Raw genomic sequence first — 23,371 nt, forward strand, 5'->3', positions numbered from 1 at the left:
GCGTGGGCTCCGTGCGCGCCGCGCCCCCCGAGAGCGCGGCCAAGCGCCCGCCAGGCCTGTTCCGCGCGCTGCTGCAGAGCGTGCGCCGGCCGCGCTGCTGCTCGCGGGCCGGGCCCACGGCCGAGTGAGCTGGCCCCCTTTTGTACGCCGGGTTTCCAACCTTCTCAGGCTCCCTTCTCTGTCCCAGGCTCCTGGAAGGGATCCCCTCGACGTGCGACAGGCCTCCAACGGGTGGGCAGCCTCTAGGGCTCCTCATCCCCTTCTTCTCAGCCCCGCCACCACACAAATGAACCCCCTCCACCCAGCTCCCTCGAGGTCATGAGCCCACGAACCCCGCCCTGGCACCCCATTGTCCCCTCATGGCCCTCAGCTCCGCTCCCGGTCACACCTGTGACTTTGGAGACCTGCTCAGCACCCCCACCCCCAGCCCTGAGAGCTGAGGCAGGCTCCTGAGAGGTCCAGACTGGAGTGCTGAGACTCCAGTGGCGACCAGGTCCCCAGAACGAGAGCGTCTCTCTACAAAAGCTCCAAGTGTGCAAGGATTAGTGTGTGAGACCCCCGAGTGTGCAAGGCTCTGAATGTGAGGCCCTGGGCGTGTGTGAGTGCATGTCCATGTGGCGGGCTGGCCCCCATGGCCCAGGCATCTCTTGCATGCTGGTAGTCGTCCCCAAGTCCTGTCTCCCCTCACCTGGCCCCACCCCTAATCCTATCTCCACCCTCACTGGACACTGGTTCACAATTCCCAGACAGGAGAGGGCAGCTGTGGGAGTGCCCTGGGGGGCAGCCGAAAGGAGAGTCGCAGAAAGATCAGAGGGTCTCAGACTGGTCTGAGATCACGGTCAGAGGCTCACAGAATTTCTTGGGCCCAGGCAGCCTGGGTGACAGCTGGTCGTGGGTGGTGGGGCAGGACAGAGAGCTCATACACAACACAGTTGTCCCTTAAAGGCCACCCTCTCCAGCCCCTCGTCCCCCCCATGTGCTGTGAGCTCCACAGATCCCTTGTGACCACTCAGTACCCCATCCCCACCCTTCCAGCCACAGTTTTTGGCTACAACCTGTCACAATATACATTGATAATAAAATTTTCCCCCAACTCGTGTCAGCTGTGACTGGCTCTGAGCAGAAGAGGGCAGAACAACAGGATATATTATTATGTTCAAGGAGAGGTAGGTATAATGAGGGTGACAAGGCCTCTTTCGAGGTGGACCAGAAGCGTAGGAGCCCACGCAGGGCTCTGTGGCAAGGGTCCAGTGGCAGGGCCCCCATCACAGGTCTGTGGTGTCCAGGCCAGCGTTGGTGAAGGACAAATCCTCCTTCTGTCCACCCGTGCCCCTCTTCCTTCCTTCCAGCACCAGGCTCAGGGGCTCTGGATCTGGCTCCGTCGGACAGGGCAGGGGCTTCTGCTGTGGGGAGAGGGCGGTGTGAAGAGCAGGGGCAAGACTGGGTGAGCTCCCCAGTCCTTAGGGGAGTGGGTGGCCCTTCAAGCCCATGAGCAGATGGCTCCTTGGTTGGGGTCCCACCTGCTCCCCCTGGGGCCTCAGTTTCCTAGCTGTGTCCCATAGGTGACCATGGCCACTGGTGGTGAAGCATGGGCCTGGGGGTCCACTCTGGCTTTTGCCCCACCCATGGACACAGCAGCACTTTGGGCTTCTGCCCAGTCCTGAATAATGCCAGGCCCTGTGTCCTGTGCCACGGAGCCAGTCCAGCACTGTTCCTGTCACCTGCACCCCACGGCAGGCACCATGGTAGGTGCGGTCCATCCACTACTTCAAGTATCCACTGGAACCCCCTTGAGGGAGACATTGTGTCCCCCATTTTATACATGTGTAAACAGGCTCGGAGGCTCTCATGGTCAGGAAGGGGGAGAGCAGGGTGTAGACTGCTGGTCTCGCTGGCTCTAAAGCCTGTCCACGGTGCAGTGCTGTCCCTGGCTGAATTTGACATCTCTTTCTGCCACCCTCAGAGGAACACGCCCCCCCAGGGTCCCACCTGCAGTTCATCATGGTGCACACTCATCTCTCTGCCTTTCCTCTTGCCCCCCTCACGTGACCTGCTGCACACCTTCTCATAGGTGTGCCCTCCTGCGGACCAGCCAGGCCCCTGGGCTCAGCCACCCAGACAGAGACCCCCCCGGGGGCGGGGCCCTGCTGCCACCAGCCTCCGCAGGGCGCTCCAAGGGCTTTCTCCAGACGGGCTGTTCAGTCCCTGGTAAACAGCAGAACATCTGAGGGGCCCCAGGAGGGACTAAACATCCTGCCCCTGCTCCCTGGAGCCCTCACCACAGACACCTCGCTGAGCTGTTAGCATCGTGCAGGCCAGGAAAATGCGGCCTGGCCCAGGAGATAGGAGGCCCGGGTTCTGGGCTGCTCTTGCCTTGCAAGCTTTCTGACCTTGGGCAAGTCAGCACCCCTCTCTGGCCTCGGTTCTGGAAAAGTTGGATTGAATGAGCCCTCAGTTCTCTCAGACCTTCTGCACAAACATTTCCTGAGGTCTTGGGTGAGTCAGGGCGCTGAGGGATCCACAGAAAAGGGCCGCACCTGTGTTCCCCACCCAGAGACCCAAGGCCCGCCTCCTGTGGCAGGAGAGGGCGTGGAGCCTGGGGCCACTTCTCCAATTGTAACAACTCCTGTAACAACCCCCTGCAGTCCCATGACAGATTGGCTCTTTCCTGGCTTTGAAGGCTCTCAGCGGCTTGGCCCCCTCCCTCTCCAGAATCTTCTCTCAGAGCTCCCTGCTTCTCCCCAGCACACAGGGTCCCACTGCTGGGGACCCTGACCCCACTCCCCTCTGGGGGTCAGCTTTGGCCTCCGCCAGGGGCCACCTGCCTCGCCACAAGTTCTGGCAGGCAGGACTGCTCCCTTGTGCCTCAGTTCCCCCCAGACATGTTCATTGGAGTTTTTGCCTCAAACCATCTTCAACCAGAGATGAGCTGTCTACCCAGGGGCCACCAGCGCTGCCTGGCAGCCTGGATTGTCACCCATGACCTCTATCCTTGGGAACCCATTTAGAGACCTTCATGCTACAGCCAGGTCCCTGTGCAACATTCTGGCATTTTAACACCCATGAGAGGCTCTGGTTGACCAAATCTTTCCAAGTAAGGGGTCCTCAAGGGAAAATAAGTCCTGAAGCCTGAGGGAAGGCTGAGACCCCCCTGGAGGGCAAGGCCTGGCTGAGGGCAGGACCCAGAGAGGGGTGGCAGAAAGTGGATGGTGGGTGGATACCTACCCCCAGCCCCCACACAGAGAACTGCCATCTTTAAAGCTCAATGGGCCTTGGAGCTCCTACTGCAGAGTGGTTTTCAGAGGGGAAGGAGAGAGGATAGTTCCCTCTGGTTCTGGCGCCCCATCCCCCACCCAGCCTGCTGGTCTGCTCCCATGGTCCTCAATCCCACCTGCTCTTTAGAACCCCCGCAGCTTTAACAGTATAGTCACACCCAGGCCCACGTGGCCATTGGCTCAGAATCTCTGGGCTGTGATCTAGTATCAGTACGTCTAAAGAGCTCCTCCCGTGATTCCCATCAGCAGCCCAGGCTGTGTGAACTCTTGATCTAACTGAACCAACTAACCTATTGAACAAATGATGATACTGTTGTTTACGTGAGCCTACCTTCTCTCCTTTGCTAGATGATATTCACCTTCAGGTCTCTTCCCCCACCCTGCCAGCTTTTATATAAAGGATATAAAGGGAAGGAAGCAGATTCCTGAGCACTTGCTTTGTGCCAGGTGGTTTCTATCCCTGTTCTTATCTCACCCTCACAACAGCCCTGCATGGCTGGTGTTCTGATCCCCATTTACAGATGAGAAAACAGAACCAGAGGGAAGAAGTCACCCACCCAGGGTCACAGTGAATGAGTAGAGAAGCAAAGATTGGACCTCATTGCAAAGCCTAGGGCTTCCCAGGGCTTGGTGCAGAGACATGCCCAAGTCAGCAGCAGGTACTTCAGCTCTGTCCTGAACCCCACCCCTTCAGAGAAGGACCCCAAGTCAGAAACCCCAGGCACCAACTCATCCCCCATCTTGCCTTGATTTTCTGCTTGTCCTTTTCCAGGTCCACGGAGTTGTCATCCAGGGAGTTGAGGCTGTGGGGTAGATGATGGAGCTCAGATAGTTGGCAGGCCCTGTCCTCCCTGTCTGTAACCCACAACCACCACTGCCTCCACAACCATCACCACCACCACCACACCATCACATCCACCACCATCACACCATCACCTCCAACACTACCATCACCTCCACCACTACCATCACTGTCACCACCACCATCACCACCCCCAGACCACCATCTCCACTGTCACCACGACCATCATCACCACCATCACACTATCACTGTCACCACCATCACCTCCACCACCACCATCACCACCACCACTACTACCATCCCTGTCATCACCACCATCATGACCACCATCACACCATCACCATCACCACCATCACCACCACCACCATCATCACCATCACCTCTACTACCACCGTCTAGCCTGGCTTTTAGGGGCACTGCTCACCTGACGTTGTCCAGGTCACTGGAGGAGGATTGGGACTCAAAGCCCAGGTCCTTGGTGGCGAGGTTCAGCATAGGATTGGCCCTGGAGAGAAGCCACAGTCAAGTGGCGGTGGGCCTCAGCCACCCCCTGGGGCCTCTTACCCACCTCCAACCCCTGCTTACCGCTCAGAGGTGTACATGTTGGTTCCGGGGATGGCTGAGTCTGAGGGCATCATCCCTACCGCTGTCTTCCGGGCCTCCTTGGCAGCCTTCACAGCCAGAAGCTTCCGGTGGTAGCTGTGGGGAACCGAGAGGGGGTCACTACTTTCCCTGCAAACACTGTGTGCGCCATGCAGGCCCTGAGAGGGGAACTTCACTGCGCCCCTACAGGTGACAGTGTCAGCTCCATTTTACAGAGGGTACAAGTAAGAGCCAGAGAAGGGAAGTGATTTGCCGAAGGCCATACAGCTGGCCAGTGACAAAGTCTACACTCAAACCCAGATGTGGCTGCTGACTCCATGCGTATTGGAAAGGGAAAAAGAAGCAGAATTTATTCAGTACATCGTATGTGTCAAACATCATGCTGGGTGTGAAATGCAATTGCTTCCTGAGTGCTCTGAGGAATCTAGTGTCATGCCCATTCTGCAAATAGGGATGCTGAGGCTCAGGGAGAGAAGATGACCTGCCCAAAATGTCACAACAGGTCACTGGGAACTGAATACAGATACAGCTGACATGGAAAGCCCCGCTCATTCTGCCCCCAGCTGTCGTGGGCAGTGGGAGAGGTGAGGCTGGAGACACAGAGTGATGGGAGCAGCACCTTCTCCGGGCACACACAAGGACTGTGGTCATGATCACAATGACCAGCAGCAAAGCCACTCCCAGTCCTACGATGACGCCAGTGAGCACCTTCGGCGTGTCTGCCTCCTGGCTCTCCTGGGAGCCCTGGAAGAGAAGGAGTGTGAGGGAGGCTCTGGGGCCAACCTCCTCCCTCCTCGCTCCCCCATGACCTTTGCCCTGCCGACACTCACCAGCACCACCAGCCCCTGCTGCAGCAGCCGCGTCAGTGAGTCCTGGTCACTCCGGATCATCCTGGCCACAGAGCCCAGCTCAGACCCGAGGGACACTGGCATCCCCCAGGCTTCCTGCTTACCCACCCCAGGGGCAGCCCTACTCACGAACTCAGCTCGTTCAATGTCAGGGCCGTCCCATTCGGGAAGACAAAGTAGGCATCCAGGTAGGACCGGCCTTGGGCCCTGGAATAGGGCAGGAGTGAAGAGTCAGCAGCCTGGAACCAGGCAGCAGGCCCTTCCTGCTGCTGCTTCTCTTCCTCTCCCCAAACACCAGGCCTGTGGGCACTCACCGAGCCGTTTCCATGTCCTGAATGTTCACAACGTAGACAGTGGTCCTGGTTGCCTGGGCAAGAGCCCTGCAAAGAGGACAGGTGTCAAGAGTCCTGGGGTAGGGGCCTTAGCCCAGGCATGTGGCCAGGGCTCTGCCAGTGGAATTAGGAATTGCGTGAATTAGAAAGAGGCGTCTCTTCTGGACAACTCCATTGCCTAAGCAGGTAGTACCTCTGTGCAAAGTAGACAAAGAAACCCCTTCCCCTGGGCTAGGTTTACAGCTTAGCAAGCAGAGTGCCTTTGTGCAGTGCACATAGCCTTCACAGCTGTACATGGCAGCCCCGTTTAGGCTTCTCTCTGCCCAACCAACCATAGGCTTCTGGGGACATGCAGAAAGGAAGGGCAGGTACAGGGTCAAAGACAGGGACAAGGTGAAGTGTGGGTCAGGGACAGGGTTGAGGGGCAATCCATCCAGGTCTTGTCAGGGACCACGCTCCCAGGCCCTGTTCCTCCCCACAGTCCCTTCCCAGGCTCCCAGACATACGCCTTAATCTCCTCCAAGTGGGCGAGCACCTCCTCCTTGTTCGTGGAGAACTGCAGCCTCACACGGTAACTCTGGTCCACAGTGAAGAGCTATGAAGGAGGACATGGGGACAGATGAGGCACAAGGGACGCAGGGGCTGGCAGAGGGCCCTGGGGGCTGGAGGCAGGGCCCGACACTCACGTTCAGGGTGATTCTGGCTTCCTGGGCAGGGCCTACGGAAGGTCTGTCCTGGGCCCGGACAGTCACTTGGTAGGTGCCTTGGAGAGTGGAATCAAGGTTGGTCACCAGCCTGTGGAAGGTAGGAGGGCACACCTCAGACCTGGAACCCAAGCTGGAGTCCTCTGGAGCCCACCTGTACACCTCCCAGGAACTCAGTGCCTTGAGGCCCCCTTTGGCTCCCCACCCCATCCAGGGGCCGCCTGCAGTTACTCAATGTTGCCAATGAACTCATTGTCCGCCGAGGAGGTGGAGACCCGGAAGAAGCCCTGGAAAGTGGTCGTGGCTCCATCCTTAGTGATGAAATCCACTTGGAGGATGGAGAACAGGATGGCCCCGTTGTCTCCTGAGTCATCGTCTCTGGCCTGGGGGCAAGAGTGGACAACATCTGGGGGCCAGGCCAGGTACCCTTGCACCCCTAGCAGGAATCAGAGGCTAGGGTGGCCTGGGAGGCTGGTCCTCATAATCTCCATCGGCCTTCCCCAGGCCAGCCCAGCTAAGCAAGTGTGTTAGACAGTGTGCGTGCTCTGCAAATCCAGGTTCGGACAAGTCCCTGCCCCTGGGCCCATCTCAACAGGTCACTGCTCAAAGTCCCTCCCACGTGGAAATGCTGCCTGTTCCCTTTCCCTCCACTGCTACACAATCGCACAGCACGAGGACCCTCAGAGTCCCTGAGCACCTGCCGTGAGCCAGGCACCTCCCCTCGGATCCCTCGTTTCCGTGCTTACTGACTGAGGATGAATTCCCGAGTGGACCGTGAAATGACGGGAGAGAGGGCACAAACATTTTTATTCATTCTAGTGCCTTTTAGAGAAAAATACAGCCAGCACACAGAGCCACCAGTCCACTGATGTCACTGTTCCGGATGAGGCCACACCGGGTGTTTAAGTTTCAAAAACGAGTTGATTTAACGAAAACTGTTCAAAGCCATGGCCAGACTCATGAAACTGGAATGAACAGACTGAGATTGGAAAATCGACTGTGTGAGGCTTGAAAGAACCTAGACAGGGAGAACCGGCACCCCATTTTATGAGAGGAAACTGGGGCTCCAGGAGCGACTGTGTCTGCCAAAGACTTGGGCCTGAGTGGGGAAGGCCCGGCCAGCCGCCCCGACGCCCGTGCCCTTTCCACAGCTCAGCACCTCCCAGATACCTCCCACCTCTTGACCCAGAGAGGCGACCGCCAGGGCAGCCGGCCTCCTGTCCAGGGGGAAGGGGAGTGTCAGAGAGGCATGGCAGCACCCCAGGGCAGTCAGAGGGCCACAGGCCTGGCCCCGGCTGTGTGGGAGGCCTCGCCCTGCATGCAGAGCCACCACCCTCCAGTAAACACACCCGCATCCAACACATTCAAAAAGACTGAAAGTGTTTTTATAATTTTGCTCTGGAAATTATTTAACTACAAGGAACTCATTTAATTTACAGCTGCTGTGATTTCTCAGTAATCCTCCAGAATTACAGCGCAGTGCGAGAGAGCTAGCCGGCAAGTGGTTTTTATGATCATGAAATTTTTATGAATACTAAATTTAACAATTAATGAAGTTTAATCATATCAATTAGGCAGGTGTTCATTTCCATTCTGGGGTATTCTTCTCATGTGTTGGAGCCAATAAATTTCCTTGCCAGTGTTAGAATATTTTGAGGGCAGCTGAAAGGCCTGAAGGCCTTGGCCCGGGGTCTCCTGGGGCTAATGTGACTGGACAAAGGCCGAAGCCAAGGACTTACCCGGACAGAAGCCACCTGCTGGTTGGGAATCACAAGCTCTGGGATGATCACTGCAAGTGTGGACAGGAAGAGGTCAGTGGGGTCAGAGCCATTGCCCACCTGGCCTAGCACGGGCCACAAGCCCAGCTCAGAGCTCATCCCCCCAAACCTGCCCTCAGCCTCTCCACCACCAGAGACCCCATGACAACTACCCCTGAGCCATTAGTTAGCAGGTCATCCGCCTCCCACTGTGCAGATGGTGAAACTGAGGCCCAGAGAGGGAGGGCCTGGCCCAGGAGCAGATGTGAGTTGGGGCAGAGCTGGGGTGAACACTCAGGCCTCCCCGCTTGTTGAAACCCTGGGGGACAGGCGGGGTTGGAGGCCTTCTGGGAGTTGCCCAAGGGTAGTGCCAGGAGAGCATGGCGTGGTGGGGAGGGAGCGGCTTGCTGCTTACCAAACGTCTTATCCTCATGCAGAAAGTAAGGCGCGTTGTCATTCACGTCCTCGATGGTGATGGGGAGGCTTCCTAGGGGACAAGGTTGGCTGGCTCTGGTCTCTAGCAAAGGCCTGACCCAGAAAACCTGGGCCTTGGCCATGCTCCCAGCAGCGTCCCTCACGTGCATCACCCATGCTCAGCGCCCTCCCCTCCTCCTGACCCGGGGTGCCCACTCGGTCTCCTCCGGCCTTTGCAGGAGGGAGTATCCTCCCCAGACCTCAGAGAGGGTAAACAACTTGTCCAGAGTCACACAGCAAGAGTGGTGGGCCAGATGGAGCCCCACCCAGGTATGTCCCACCTGACTACAACGTTCTACTGACACTTCCTAGCTGTGTAAGCCAGGTTACTGAACACCCACCCTGTGCCTCAGTTTCCTCATCTATAAAACTGGATAGGGATCACCTACCTCACGGCTTGTGTGGGACTAAAATGAAGAAATGCTTACAACGTGCCTAGCACAGCTCTTGGCTGTAGGAAGGACTAGCTGCTACGCTGGCCATTAATATGGTTCTTTTTGCTCCCCAGTGTCAGAGGTGGGGTACGTGTCCACACCTGACTCCGGTATGCTCTTTCCTTCACACTGCCTCACAGCAGAACAGCATTAATTCAGGGCTTACTCTGGGCCAAGCCCTGTGCTAAGCACCCTACACGCATGTTCACATCCAATCTTCACAGCCAAGCTCCCACCCAACCTTACTTCATAGACGGGGAAACTGAAGCTTTGGGTGGTGTCACCCCTTTCCCAGCTGGTAAGGGCTGCAGCCAGGATTTGAACCCAGACCTTGTGGGTGCCCCCAAGGCCAGGTTGCCTCACCATTGTTGCTGTAGGCCTCAAAGCGGGGGTCCGTGGTGAGGTCACAGGCCCTCACGACCAGCGTGACCAGGTCACAGGTCTCATAGTCAATGGCCTCACTCTGATTGATGAACACAGAGCCGTTGGCCAGCACTGAGAACCAGCCGTGGCACAGGCTGCCCACGTCGACTCCGGCCTTGGTGCAGAGGACATTCACAAGCTGCACCTCCAGCTGGGCCATGGTATCCACATCTCGGGCCACCACTTCAGCCACCAGGCCATGCTGCGAGCCGTTCTCAGCCACACGGATGCCGTGGAGCGAGGCTGAGTCCAGGGTGGGCGGCTCGTCATTCACGTCCTCCACTTCCACAACCACTTGTGCCGTGGCCTCAGCCCCCTGGGGGTCTGGGTTCTCAGCATTCACGGTCAGCGTGAAGGAGTTCTGTGTCTCGTAGTCCAGGCTCACATCCGAGGGCAGCCAGAGGCGGCCCTCAGCCCACCCAGACCCCAGCACCGAGCCTCGGAGCACGAAGTTGTTGGCGCCACTGCCCGACAGGCTGAAGCTGATGCGGTTGTTGGCTTCCGTCTGGTCTGCATCCCGGGCCTCCACCACGCCCACCAGCACTCCTGTGGGCGAGGGCAGAGTTCCGAGGGGCCCCTGGCCTGGCCACTGGAGGCTTCCTCTGCCCTCAGCTCCCTCGGGCGCTCCAGGCCCACCCTGGGAGGGGTCAGGTGCCCCAGCCCCCGTGCCCAGCCTGCCCAGGGAGGACTCACCTGGGTCCCTCTCCTTCACCTGGAAGGTGTAGTTGGACTTGTTGAAGATGGGCAGGTTATCATTGATGTCCTGCAAGCAGAGGGAGTTCTGAGTCCAGGGACGGCAGGAGCCCCAGGGCTGAGCCTCCCCAGAGCCACTCTGAGAAGCCAATACTTCCCCTGGCCGCAGGCACAGACTGTCTGTCCGTATCTCCTCAGATATCACTGCCCACTTCACAGATGAGAAGACGGGCTTTGAGAGGACAGAACTAGCTCAGGTCACACCTCCGGGGCTCAGAGGCCTGTGGTGGGACCTCTGAAGTTAGCTAGAGGCTTTCTGGGAGCCCCACCTCCTCCCTGTTTCTCAGACCGTAGTTCAGAGCTGTCTTAGACCCTGCTTTCCGCAAGGACAGTTCCGAGTCCTCGTCTGTGTCCTTCTCTGGCCCAGCTTGCCTCCCCATCTCGCAGATTTATTATGTTGGAACCCATACCACTGTGTTTCCACAAGGCCCTACAGCCCAAGCCTTCCCTCGCCCCCTCTTTTCTCCTGTCCCTCTTGCCCTCAGCCGACCCCAGGACACTTGCTCTGTGTTCACGCCGAGCTGGGCTCAGGACGCCTCCCAGGGCTTAGACCTAGTCCTGCCCTCAGACGCTGCTGTTTCCTGTTCTCCGCCTTCCCTCTCCAGCCCTGGCCACCCTGCACAGATGGAGTGCTGCCATCGTTGTCACCGCTTTGTCCCTGTCACTGGCATGTGCTGGCCACACCCTTGGCTCTTCCAGCCCTTCCCCAGGGCGGCCACAGGCGTCTGCTTGTGCGTTCAGCTATTTCTAAATAACGGTGGAACGGACATCTTTGAAAACAAAGCCCTCTCCCCGCTAACGAGGTATGTTTTCCGGTGGTGATTTCCCAGCAGTGGTGTTACTGCTCAACGCACGCAGCCAGCTGCCCTCTCAGGGTCATCCTGACTCAGAGGAGCGGCTACGAGCACAGCTCTGAATGGAACCCAGCTCCACCTTGGCCTCGCCTGTGACTTCGACCTCTCTTGGCCTCAGTGTCTTCATCTACAAAATGGGATCATAGTCCCCACTTGCAGGGCCCTGTGAGGACTGGCTCACGGGTATGAAAGGGCCATGCTCACTCAGTGAAGGCCATTCTGCTTTCTTCCTTCTTTGTGGCCGACTTCCACCCCAGGGACAGCTGACAAGTCATCATTTAGCTTCTGTTTCTCCCTTTTCCCTGAGGTCTCACTCTAATCCTTGTAGGAAAGCAGCACATCCTAACCCAGTGGGAAGCAGGCTGCTGTGCAGGGTGGCATAGGTTGTGCACTGCACAACCCCAGGGGGCACCATCTACATCACGGACATTGCAGAGGTGCATATTTGCCACAACACTTTTCTAGAGGAATGTGCCTCGTGGACTGGTGGTCTCCTTAGAACCGGACAGACTGGGTTCAAAACCCCATTCTGCAACCCTAGGCAGGCTACCAAACCTGTCTGTGCCTCAGTTTCTTGATCAATAAAGCAGGACTAACCATTCCTACCTTGCAGGGCCAGGTGTGCAGGAGACACTATAAATGCTGACAGCGACCCCGCCTCTCTGCCCTTGAGTGGCGGTGGGGAGCTAGGACGGCTCGGAAGGACTGCATAAATGGTAACAGAAGCTGATGCTCACTGAGGGCCCTCCCCAGCTCAGACGCTCTGCAAAGCGCCTTCCATGCGTTAACTCACTTTATGTTATTTTCATCCCCATTTTACAGATGAGGAACTAGAGGGTGCAGGGAGGTTGAGTAATTGCCTAGGGCCACACAGCCAGGGAGCCAGGATTCTAACCCAGGCGGCCTGCTCCAGAACATCTTACCCAGCCTACTGCAAAGGGCAGAAGTGTGACTCAACTTGTGGGGAGGGGAGAGCTGGCCATCTGCTCAGGGGCCCCTAACACAGGGCCGCCCTGGCCCCCTAACCCAGGCCGAGCCAGGCCTCACCTCCACAGTGATGGTGACGTTGACCTCAGTGCTGAGGACAGGCACGCCACAGTCCGCCACATGCACGGTCAGCACAATGCGGCCCCCCAGGGCGGGGTCAATGGCCTCTCGGTCCAGGGGCCCCAGGTTTCTGAGGATCCCACTGTCGGGGTCCACTGAGAAGTTGTGGCTGTAGGGGCTGGGCAGCAGGCTGAAGAGCAGACGACTGTTGTTGGTGTCTGGCTGGTCGTCGTCGTGAGCCTGTGCAGACGGGCAGGGTGGGCGCGTCAGCTGTCAGGTGCTCCCCAGGCCCTCCCCTGCAGCCTGGCCGCCCCTCTCCAGCTCCCATGAGGGCAGTAATTGGGCCTGAAGCCAATGGGACACTGGCCAATCTCCCAGCCTCAGTCTCCCATCTAAGAGGGTCAGCTCAACAACTTGCAAGAGCTTCTGAGATCTTAAGCACTGAGGTCATTCATTCAGCCCACAAATGTCGACTGTGCACCTACCATGTGCCCGGCCCTGTTCCAGGCACTGGGACTAGAGCTGCGATGAAGAGGGTTCCCCCGTGGCTGTGATATTCTAGGGGCCAGGTATATGGAGGCAGCATATCACAGACTTTCAGAAGGTTAAAAAACGTAAGTGTGAAGTCCAACAAGATGTTGATTTTCCCACAATGACTACTTCAGCGTTCTACTTTTAAAATAGCTGATTCTTTACCCAACGTGTGTGTGTGTGTGCGTGTGTGCACGCACATGTTCCTGTCCTGCCAAGGTCCTGAACACATGCTTGGTTTGCCTTTGGGGTGGTCCAGCATGGAGAACACAAGAACAACAGGTTCTTCCAGGTTCCACAGGGCCTTTGCACATGCTGTTCCCTTACCCAAAATGCCCTCTACCCTTCTCTACCTGACTCCAAGCCAGGCTGGTGTCTCCCTGGGCCTCCACACCCCTGTGCTGCCTTCAGCACAGCTCAAGTGACACCCTTGGGCAACTGTCTGGCGCCCTCTCCTTAACCGAGAGCCATCTTGAGGCAGAAATTATGGCAGATTCATCTTGGAGGGCCTGGGCCCAGCCAAGGGCCTGGTGCATAGCGCGTACTCAGCAGATGTGGCTTTGATCCAGAGCTGGGCTGCTCTGACTCGGACCCAATTCTTCCCACTTCCTCCCTGCCCACCCCCACCTTCAGCTCTCTCCTTCCAGTTCTGTTGGGATCTGTTTATTAAATGTCTCCTTTGTAGACAGGCCTGACCTTGTCTGTTCACCCCTCTGCGCTCCGAACTCAGGCCACTGAATTCGCCAAGTGCTTCTTGGGGCTGACGTCGTAACCACGGTTACAGCAGCGGAAGTGAAACGTTCCTGCCCCAAGGAGCTCACAGAGCAGAGCGAGAAGCATCAAGGAGCAGGGGGCGGAGGCCCAGGTTTCAGGGCAGAGAGGCCTGAGCTCCAGCCCCAGTGCTGCCATTTCCAGGCCCCACAACCACAGGAAAGTCACTTAACCTCTTTGAGCCTGTGTTCTCCTTCTGTGAAGTGGGGACCATTAGAGCATCTCTTCACAAGTCGGTCACGAGATGAGGGATGGGAACAGCCCCAGAAAGATGGGAGGGACTCTGCAGCACAAGACTGTCATTCTGATGACCTGGTTTATTACTTCTCACAAGACTCCCTTTCAGATTACTCAGAGGAGAAGCTTCTCTCCAGTGTTTCTCTGGAGCCAATAGTGGGTTTTTATCTCACAGATTGTGAACCTGGCCACTTATCTTTTTATTTCCTTTTTTGCTTTGGCCATTAGGAGGCTCAGAATTGAATTTTCAGCCCACCCCTAGCAACTGTGTGGCTCTGGGTTCTAACTCTACTTTCATGTCTTTTAACAATGCCACCCTTATTTTCTCTTTTCCCTTATTTCTTCCATATTTTTATCTTACTTTTTAAGCCACCTCACATCCTTTTCAGAATGACGCAGGGGCCTGAATTAAAAAGAGCAATATGTTTTTGAAAGCTTGCTCTGTGCTAGCCCTTGTCCTGAGCACGTTACATCCATTATCTCATTATTCCCCAGTGACCCTGGGAATAAATACTATGATTGTCCTCATTTGCCGAAGAGGAAATAGAGGCCCAGAGAAACTAAGTGAGATTCTCAGGGCCACACAGCAGAGCCCAGATTCCAATCCAGGGCCAGCACAACTACAAAGCCAAGCTCGGTCCCCTGCCCCATCCCACCCACCAGGTCCAGGCCAGCTCGCACCTGGATGGTCACGGAAACATTGCCCTCCTCCTGGACAAAGATGTTATAGGAGCCGCTGACCACCGGGCTGTTGTCGTTGATGTCCAGCAGGAAGATGTGCAGTGTGGTGGAGCCCGACAGGTTCCCGCCATCTGTGGCCTGCAGCGTGAGGTAGTACACGGCCTGCTTCTCCCGGTCCAGCAGATTGCTGTCGCTCACTGTCACTGTCCCTGAGTCTGGATCCACCTCAAAGACGTCTGCCCTGTGCAGGATGACCAGATTTAGCAAATAACAATACAGGATGTCCACTTAAATTTGAATTTCCGATAAACAACAAAAAATATTTTAATACATCCCATGGAATATTTGCAACCTACTTATACTAAAAATATCATTTGTTGTTTGTTCAGAATTTAAATGTAAAGGGGTGCCCTATATTTTCTCTGGCTACCCTGGCCCCGTGGCATGGCAGAGCAGTGGCCCTGGCCCCGCTCGCCCACCTGCACCCCCACCCTGAGGCCTTACCCGTTCCCCGAAAGCAGGCTGTAGGTGAGGCGGCCCCCTTCACCCGTGTCTGGGTCAAAGGCCTGTGAGGCAGAGAGATGGATAATGGGACACCGTTCGGAAGCCAGCCATGCGGTTGATGGGACAGGCCTGTCCTGTTTCCTGACACAAAGGGGAGAACCCCCTGACACACTCAGATTCACACATAGACACCTACCGCCCCACACACACGTGCACTCAACACATGCATGCACACTTGCTGGGACCTGATGACATCAGATGAAACAGACACTCGGCAGGGTCACAGTCCCAGGTCTGCCCTTCTCGTGTCTCTCCCAGCCCGGCCCCTCATCACTCACATGGATGCTGTCAGTGACCACAAAGCCATTTGCACTGTGCTCGAAGACACTGAGGTTGTACAAGCTGTGAGGGAATGTGGGCCTATGGTCATTAATGTCTCTGAGGTGGACAGTCACTGAGGCAACAGAGGAGTTCCCGCTGACCAAGTCAGTGGCCGTGACCTGAGGGCGGGGAAAGAGGCAGAAGCATGCGGACCAGAGCACCCTGCAGCCCGTGCGCCCCAGCACCTAGAGCGCCCCTCACCTGCACCAGCATCACCGGCTGCCTCTCGTAGTCCACCAGCGACGGCACTCTCACCAGCACCTGCACGTCGGCGGAGCCCACCGCCCGCTGGGGGGAGACGCTGAAGGCTTCGGCATCGGGGCCCCCCAGGGACAGCAGGAAGGTGCCGTTGTTGCCCTGCAGAGGTGGGCTGTATGAGAGGGACCCCACTCCCGCAATGCACCCACCTGCATCTTTCCCCCATCCCTGACCACAGGCGCCGGCCCGCTGAGGTCCCATGAGAGGGGGCTCTCAAAAGACTGAGGCAAGAGGGCCCCGGGAGGGTGTGCTGGTCACTAGTCCCAGTAAGTGTGGGCTCATCACAGCACTTCCCTTGGCAAAGTGGGCCCCAGGCCTGGGCCACAGGGACGGAGCCTGGACACCCCGCACTCCCATAAAGCATCACTAGGAGCCTTCCTACCGCTCCCACCCTCCACCCTCCACACCAACACCAAAGCCCACCACAGCATCACCCATTGCCCACACCCCTCCTCCACAGCACCCTCCCCTCAGCACCAACCGCCAACCACAACCCACCCACCTACCACCGTTCAACACCATCCTCCACTCCACATTCGGTATCAGCTCAGTATCACCGAATACTACCAAACACCGTCCACAGGACTCATCACCCAACACCACCCCTCACCCATCACGCAGCACTAATCTCCCCTTAAGAATACCCTCCAACTTAACACACACTAGGACCACTCTGTGCTCCACAGAGCACACGCCCCCAATAGCCAGTGCTACCCAACACCCCTCCCCCTCACCATCCACCCATCACTGCCCTCTACTTGACACCACCGAAAATTACCTTCCACTCAACATTACCCACATCCAGCACCAGCCTCCACTCCACACTGCCATTCTGTTCACCGCCACCCTTCACCGCCCGGAGCACACGACCACCAACCAGTTCACCATCACCCAACACTTCCAAATATCACCCACCCACTCTGAGTTTCACCACCACTCGTGACCAACACCCACTGCTCACCTCCTCACCATGCACCACAGTACTGCGTTCTCCTGGTCACTCCCCACCTCCCGCCCCCAGCCATCTCCCACCATCCATCCCGCCCACGCCACCCCTTGTCTGCGTCCACCTGCCTTGTCTGGGTCAGAGACCACCATGGTGAGGTCGTCGATGGGGATGCGGGTGGAGGCGTGCTCATCCACGGAGCCAGTGAAGTTGTCTTGGGGGGTGCAGACTGCGAGGCTGCAGTTGTAAAACTCAGGCTTGTGGTCGTTGACATCTGTCACCCTCAGTGTGACCCACATGCTCACCTTGGCCTTCTGCCCATAGATGTTGGGGTGCACCTCGGTGGCCTGAGAGCAGAGCAAAGGCCGGAGGGCAGAGGTCAGAGAAGCAGCACCCAGAGAGCTGAGATCAAAGGTCAGAGGATAGAGTGCAGGGGTGCAAAGGGGGCGGTGGCCCTTCCTCACCGTGACCTGGAGCTGCACCTCCTCATCCTCCTCCAGCAGCTGCTCGCGGTCCAGGGAACCGCTGACTCTGATCACCCCGTCCGGCCCGATGTCAAACCAGCCTGGCCTTGTGGAGTCTGGCAAGAGGCAGCAGGAGCAGCTGCTTCCAGCGGCTCGGACAGAACCCCCACCCTTCCCCTGCCCCAGCCCATCCTGGGGACAGCCCCATTCTCACTGGAGATGCTGTAGGTCATGAGGTCATTGATGCCTTTGTCGCCATCCACAGCCTCCACCTGCAGCACTGAGGTTCCCTGCAAGGAGGCATGGTCAGGGGCCCAGCCCTTTCCCGGCTTCTGGTCTCCACCCAGGGCCGCCCTGTGTCCCCCAGCACACCTGGGGTGCGTCCTCGGCCACAGAGGCCGAGTAAAACTCCCTCACAAACTGGGGGTCCAGGTCGGGCTGGTCGACCACAGAGACGGACAGGAAGACAGGCAGGGAGCACTGGATGACGAAGCTGTTGTTGTACAGGCCGCCGGAGTCCTGCGGGGAGACCGCGCGGTGAGCCCGGCCGTGGCCCCGCCCGCGGCCCCGCCCGCGCCCCGCGCCCCCGCCCCCGACCGCGCCCCACTCACACAGGCCTTCAGCTCCAGCTGATAGAAGGCGCTCTTGTTGTTGTAGCTGAGGCTGCCGTTGAGAATGATGGAGCCGTTGGGCAGGATCTCAAAGAGGTGCTTGCTGTCCCCGGTGCTGGGGATGACCTGAGGCACAGCACAGTGAGGCTCGGCCCGACGGCCCTGCCCCGAGAGACCTGGGGGCGAATTCCAGCCCTGCCCTGGACCAGCCCTGCCACCCTCACCAGGTCACATAACCTCTCTGAGCCTCGGTTTCCACCTCTGGGAAGTGGGCTCGGATGTCGCCTTGGTGGGTTAAAAGGAGGGTCGAATGAGCTAAGGTATGTGTCAGGCATGTAGTGGGCACTCAGTAGACGGGGGCCACGGCCAGCAAGTTTGTCTTCATGAGGACTGGGGTCACACCCCTATTGTCTGTGTGACCTTGGACAAGACCCTGGGCTTCTCTGAGCCTCGATTTTCTCATCTGTGAAGCCAGGAGTGCGTCAGCCACCAGGTGGTGTGACACGAACTCGGCAAGGACCCTGACAGTGCCCGGGACAAGAGGGTGGACAGAAGGGTCCAGTCCCTCCATAGGCAGCTGGGCCAAGTGAGGTCCGGAGGGGCCCGCGGAAGCCTTGGGGACCAGGGCTGGGCCCGGCAGAGCCGCCGTCCCGGCCCCGCCCTCGAGGTCCCTGCGGGTTGCGTGCGGGATGCTGCCCCCTGGTGGCGGTGAGGAGCGCGGGGCCCCGCGGCCCGCGGCCTCGCGCGCGCTCACCTGCTCTATGGAGTACACCACGGCGCCCGCCGACCCCGTGTCCTTGTCCACGGCCAGCACGGAGAACACCAGGGAGCCGACCGGCAGGGTCTGCAACGAGGGACTTGTCACCTTGAGCTCCAGTCCATTTCCATCTCCGCCCCGCCCGCGTCACGCCCCTCCCTGAGCTTCGGCTCCCCAGCCGTCGTACTGCGGGATAACGACGCGCCTTCCGGGGCCTGCTCCGAGCCCTTGCCTTCCCACCTGGGCTGGGCCTCGCGGGGCAGCCTGCTCCTCTCCCACGCAGCCTCCCCGCCCCTGAGCTGGCGGCTGATTTTCAGAGCCCCTCAGGACCCGGAGGAGCCGTCGTCCCAGACCCCAGGACGTGCCACTTCTCTGCTCAGACATCCCTGTGGGTTCTCTGTAGCTTACAGCAGTAGCTTCCAGACAGCACCCTGCAGAGCTGGAAGGTTCTATGGGGAGGCCTTTGCCCCCTGAGACCTGGCCCTGCCATTTCTGTCTACACCCTCACTGTTTCCGCGTGGTGCCAAAGAGATCTTTGAAAATCATGAATCGGACCACATCACTCTTGTGCTAAAAATCCTCCCATGGCTCCCCCATTCCACGAATACCGGCCAGACAGCCTCCACGGCCCTCTGCCGTCAGGTCGCTGCCCACCCCTCTCTCCTCCCCTCCCCTCCCTGCCCCCCCCCCTCCCATTCATACTGGCTTCCTGGCTATGCTGTGAATGCTCCAGGCTCATCTCCAACTCAGAGCCTTTACATCTGCTGTTCCCCTGCCTGGAACATCCTTTTCCTGGAGCATCCCAGCCTGGCTCCTTCCTGCCATATAGGTCTCGGCTTAGATGTCGTCACCTACTGAGAGAAGGCTGTCCTGACTGCTTAACCTGAAGCACCCCCCCCCCCCCCCCCCCCCCCCCCCCCCCCGCCCCCGTCACTGTCTCTCACTTTGCCCTGTTTTTTGCTCTTCCTGGAGCTCAACACCATCTGAAATATCCTGTTTCTTTAATGTTTCATTGATTGTTGTCTGTGCGCTTCACTAGGACGTCAGCTACTGAGGGTCGCCACAGGTCTGGCTTGTTCACCATGTGTCCTCGGCACCGGCGCCCTGGCTCTGCGTACGTGCTCCGTCAGAGCGGCTGTCTGGACCTCACCAGCCTCGTGTCTGGCCTCGGGGGCCCCACACCCAAGGGGCTTCGAAGCCACATGGTAATGAAGGTCCAGGAGTGGTGTTGTGTTTGCTGCTCAGGGGCCATGGGAACTTTCTCCCTCCCATACAGTTCCAGTGGGGCTGCCCTTACTTGCTAGAGGGGAAAGCCCATGATGCAGACCTAGCCAATCAGAGTGTTCCACACCCCTAGATTGATGGGCACATGACCCAAAATGGGCCAATGAAATTCAGCCCTGGAATTTTGATTGGGACCACTGAGAGAGAATCTGTGTTGAAGTTGTAGAGCTGGTGGGATGTGAGCCTGGAGCTGTTGGGGGCAACTTTTGTCATCACAAGGGAGAAATGCCCCCTACCTCAGGATGGGGGCAATGAGAGAAACAGAAGTGAAAGGTGAAAGGAAATCTCTTCTTGATGACACGGCTTGGGTACCTAGATCCAGCCATGCCTGAAGTTAAACATATTTCTAGATTTTTCAGATGCATGAGAGAATCAATTCCTTTTTTTTAAATTTTGCTTTCTCAATTGAAAGAATTTCAATCCAGTCTGATTGGTTGATTGCAAAATGTTGCTGTAACTATTGTTCATGGGGTTACGTCCCCCTGAATTTGGTTCCTGCAGCTGCTCCTTCTAGGAGGTGCTTCTCCCCATCCTGGATCCCCTGCTGGCCTTCTCACTCAGAAGAGATTCTGGGATGCCCGCCTCATACACAGACGCCCTGTGAAGACAGATGTTACCTCATTGATGCTGGTGGAGAAGCCGGTATTCTGGAAAACGGGGGCATTGTCATTTCTGTCCTCCACGATCACGTACATTTCCTTCTGCACCTGCAGGCGGAAAAGCCCCAGTGAGCCCAGAAAATGTGGGCACTGGAGAAAACAGGGCAGAGCGTCCGACGGGGCAGCAAGTAGGCCGGGCTTCTTGGCGGAGGATTAGGCAACTTTTGGGGCAACTTTTTATTGGATTCAACTTCAAACACCAGAAGAGCTGCAAGGATAGTGCAAAGACCTCGCAATCCCCTTTGTCCAGGCTTCCCCATTGTTTGGTTTCTCTCTCTCTCCACATGTTTACTGAACCATTTGAGAGTAAGTTGCTGACATCATTAGGTCATTTTTTAAAAAATCTAACATGTGCCTGTCCCGGTATAAGAATGCTCATGTACCTTGTTTGGCATAATGTAAAGCTGTGGGCAACCTAAGTGTGCACCAGAGGAGGCCAGCTGGAGCCCCACGGTGTGCCCCACGCCCGACCAGACAGCATGAGAAACAGGGGCTCAGGTACAGACCCAGAAAGAGCGCCAAAGCGACTCTTGAGTGACAAGGCAGCTTAAGATGATGTGTACAGTAGGATCCCATTTGAGTATCAGAAAATGCACAGAAAACTATGCTCTTTCTTTTGTGGATGCATATACGTGAATACTTAGCCAGGGGTATGAAAGAACACAGTGACAGTGGACACTTCAGCAGGGAGAAGGCTGGGAGGGGCTGCCCAAGGGGACGGGAGCTTCTTTTGCAATTTTTGACATGTTTATAATGAGGAGGTACTCATGAATATCCAAGTAATTAAAATGATTTCTTTTTTTTTTGCTGGGGAAGATGCACCCTGAGCTAACATCTGTTGCTAATCTTCCTTTTTTTCTTTTGCTTGAGGAAGATTAGCACTGAGCTAACATCTGCGCCAATCTTTCCCCACTGCATATGTGGGTTGCCCCCACAGCATGGTTGATGAGTGTTGCAGGTCCACACCCAGGATCTGAACTGGCAAACCCCGGGCCACCGAAGCAGAATATGCCAGACTTAACCACTACACCACCGCCCCGTATAATTTTGAGAAAAATAAACATTAAATTCATTTTTTGTTAACTGGGCCTCTCTGCTTATTTGAGGCGGGGGACACAGTTGGGAGTGGCCCCCAGCCCCCTGCTCTCCGATCCCTGGACCACCCTCCCCTCCCCACTTTGACTCACTGGGTTGTTGTGACCGTCGCTCACAGAGATCGTGATGAGTAACGAGAATTGCGTCTGCAGTGGGCAGAGAGAACGGGCATGTGGTGAACCCCCGCTCCGAGTGGGAGAACGGGCAGGGCGTCACCACCAGGACACTGGCTCCAGAGCCCTCCCCATCTCCCCTTCCCTCTCACAGCGCCACCCAGGCTGCTGCCCTTTACCTCGTAGTCCAGAGGGCTGGCCAGCTTCACTTCCCCAGTGGCACTGGTGACAGTGAAGAAATAGGCATTGGGGCCACTAATCCCGTAGGTCAGAGGGTCCTGATCCAGGTCCTCAGCCATCAACCAGAAGGCCTCAGCACCTGCAGACGGGACAGGGAATGCCCAGGGTCCATGCCACCTCTTCCAGCATGGCCTGGCCGAGCTGCCCACAAGGCAGGGCTAGGGGGTCTGACTTCTCTGTGCAGGAAATCTGGGCCCTCCCCAGCCCCCAGGGCTCCAGCTCCTGTGGTCGTGGGCATCAGATCTGGTTGTTGTCACTCAGTACCCACACAGAGGCCTTTTGATAACAGCATGCTGATTTCCCTTGGGGGACCACCCCAGCTGTACCGGACACAGGAGGGCGGGCTGTGACTGAGGCATCTCCCCCTACCCTGGCCAGCCCCTGGACCTGCCGTCCTGGAATTCACTGAGAGAAGACCAAAGATGGTTGACGTTAATGTGCCCACTGCAGCAGCTGGGTACATCCCAGGGTGGGGGCCCCTGAAGACCCTCTGGAGGTGCCTGTGCCTCTTCTCAGCCTTCCCTTCCCCCCGAGAGCTTGTCCAGGGCTGCCAGACACTCTCTCTGCTCAAGAGAGCCAAAGCAGCTTCTGCTGCTGGCCTCCCAGGAGCCCTGGCTCCCGCTGCACGCCCCGGGCAGAGCAGGGCCAAGGACGTGTTGGGCTCTTGAAAATCCCAAGGTCATCGACTCTCCAGCGTGAAAGGAACTTTTTACAGACTCATCAAACCCATGCCTGCTCCCCCAGCCTCACCTCCTTTATCACATCCAGCCTCTGCTCAGCCACCTCCACCGCCGGAACTTACTCCCCCTCAAGTCCCCCTTCCGTTGCTGGACAGCTGTTCATCAAAACCTGCTTCTCAGAACTCCCACCCATGGGTCCCCGAGGGCCTCGTCTGTCCTGCCCAGGAGGTGCAGTGCCCAGGGCCCACAAGAATGTTTAATTTCTTTTAAAATCAGAAGAGCCAAGACATGGAAACAACCTAAATGTCCCTCATCAGATTAATGGATAAAGAAGATGTACCACACACACACACACACACACACACACACACACACACACGCACAGAGAGGAATATTATTCAGCCATAAAAAAAGAAGGAAATCCTGCCATTTGCAACAACATGGATGGAGCTTCAGGGTATTATGTTAAGTGAAATAAGCCAGAGAGAGACAAGTACTGTTTGGTCTCACTTATATGTGGAATCAAAAAAAAACTGAGCTCATGGGTAGAGAGAACAGATTGGTGGGCACAGAGGTGGGGGTGGGGGCTGGGGAAATGGGAGAAGGGGTCAAAGGTACAAGCTTCCAGTCATAAGGTAAACAGGTCCTGGGGATGTGGGGTCCAGCATGGAGACCATCGTTAGTACTGTGCTGCATATTGGAAAGTCGCTAAGAGAGTAGATCTTAGAAGTTTCATCATGAGAGAAAAAAATACGTAACTACGTATGCTGAGGGAATGTTAACTAGACCTATTGTGGCGATGATTTTGCAATATATAAATATCGAGTTATTATGCTGTACACCTGAAACCAAT

At 57.0% G+C, this 23,371-nt stretch overlaps 2 protein-coding genes across 3 annotated transcripts in view; one reads left to right on the plus strand and one right to left on the minus strand.

Moving 5' to 3' along the window:
* Positions 1-1,023, plus strand: part of GPRIN1 (G protein regulated inducer of neurite outgrowth 1) — a 4,491-nt gene extending 3,468 nt beyond the window's left edge. The window contains exon 3 of the mRNA XM_046667765.1: positions 1-1,023. Within this exon, the coding sequence (XP_046523721.1) occupies positions 1-128 (128 nt within the window). The 3' untranslated portion in view covers positions 129-1,023.
* Positions 1,024-1,128: 105 nt separating this feature from the next.
* The window catches only part of CDHR2 (cadherin related family member 2), a 35,811-nt gene continuing 13,568 nt past the window's right edge, over positions 1,129-23,371 (minus strand). The window contains exons 4-32 of one of the 2 annotated variants that reach the window (XM_046665435.1): positions 21,778-21,917; positions 21,578-21,631; positions 20,349-20,438; positions 18,445-18,534; positions 17,691-17,816; positions 17,452-17,598; positions 17,294-17,369; positions 17,080-17,195; positions 16,744-16,962; positions 15,613-15,768; positions 15,369-15,530; positions 15,031-15,092; positions 14,527-14,767; positions 12,307-12,546; positions 10,346-10,415; positions 9,593-10,198; positions 8,737-8,808; positions 8,304-8,353; positions 6,796-6,947; positions 6,547-6,655; positions 6,367-6,455; positions 5,843-5,908; positions 5,658-5,735; positions 5,511-5,571; positions 5,300-5,424; positions 4,663-4,776; positions 4,502-4,582; positions 4,021-4,078; positions 1,129-1,400 (exon numbers count right to left, since the gene is read on the minus strand). In XM_046665435.1, the coding sequence (XP_046521391.1) occupies positions 1,266-1,400; positions 4,021-4,078; positions 4,502-4,582; positions 4,663-4,776; positions 5,300-5,424; positions 5,511-5,571; positions 5,658-5,735; positions 5,843-5,908; positions 6,367-6,455; positions 6,547-6,655; positions 6,796-6,947; positions 8,304-8,353; positions 8,737-8,808; positions 9,593-10,198; positions 10,346-10,415; positions 12,307-12,546; positions 14,527-14,767; positions 15,031-15,092; positions 15,369-15,530; positions 15,613-15,768; positions 16,744-16,962; positions 17,080-17,195; positions 17,294-17,369; positions 17,452-17,598; positions 17,691-17,816; positions 18,445-18,534; positions 20,349-20,438; positions 21,578-21,631; positions 21,778-21,917 (3,785 nt within the window). In that variant the 3' untranslated portion in view covers positions 1,129-1,265. Of the gene's footprint in view, positions 1,404-4,020; positions 4,079-4,501; positions 4,583-4,662; positions 4,777-5,299; positions 5,425-5,510; positions 5,572-5,657; positions 5,736-5,842; positions 5,909-6,366; positions 6,456-6,546; positions 6,656-6,795; positions 6,948-8,303; positions 8,354-8,736; positions 8,809-9,592; positions 10,199-10,345; positions 10,416-12,306; positions 12,547-14,526; positions 14,768-15,030; positions 15,093-15,368; positions 15,531-15,612; positions 15,769-16,743; positions 16,963-17,079; positions 17,196-17,293; positions 17,370-17,451; positions 17,599-17,690; positions 17,817-18,444; positions 18,535-20,348; positions 20,439-21,577; positions 21,632-21,777; positions 21,918-23,371 lie in introns of both variants that reach the window. The other variant, XM_046665434.1, reaches the window with a different exon arrangement.

This window comes from Equus quagga, chromosome 7 (assembly GCF_021613505.1).
Source record: "Equus quagga isolate Etosha38 chromosome 7, UCLA_HA_Equagga_1.0, whole genome shotgun sequence".
NCBI lineage: Eukaryota > Metazoa > Chordata > Mammalia > Perissodactyla > Equidae > Equus > Equus quagga.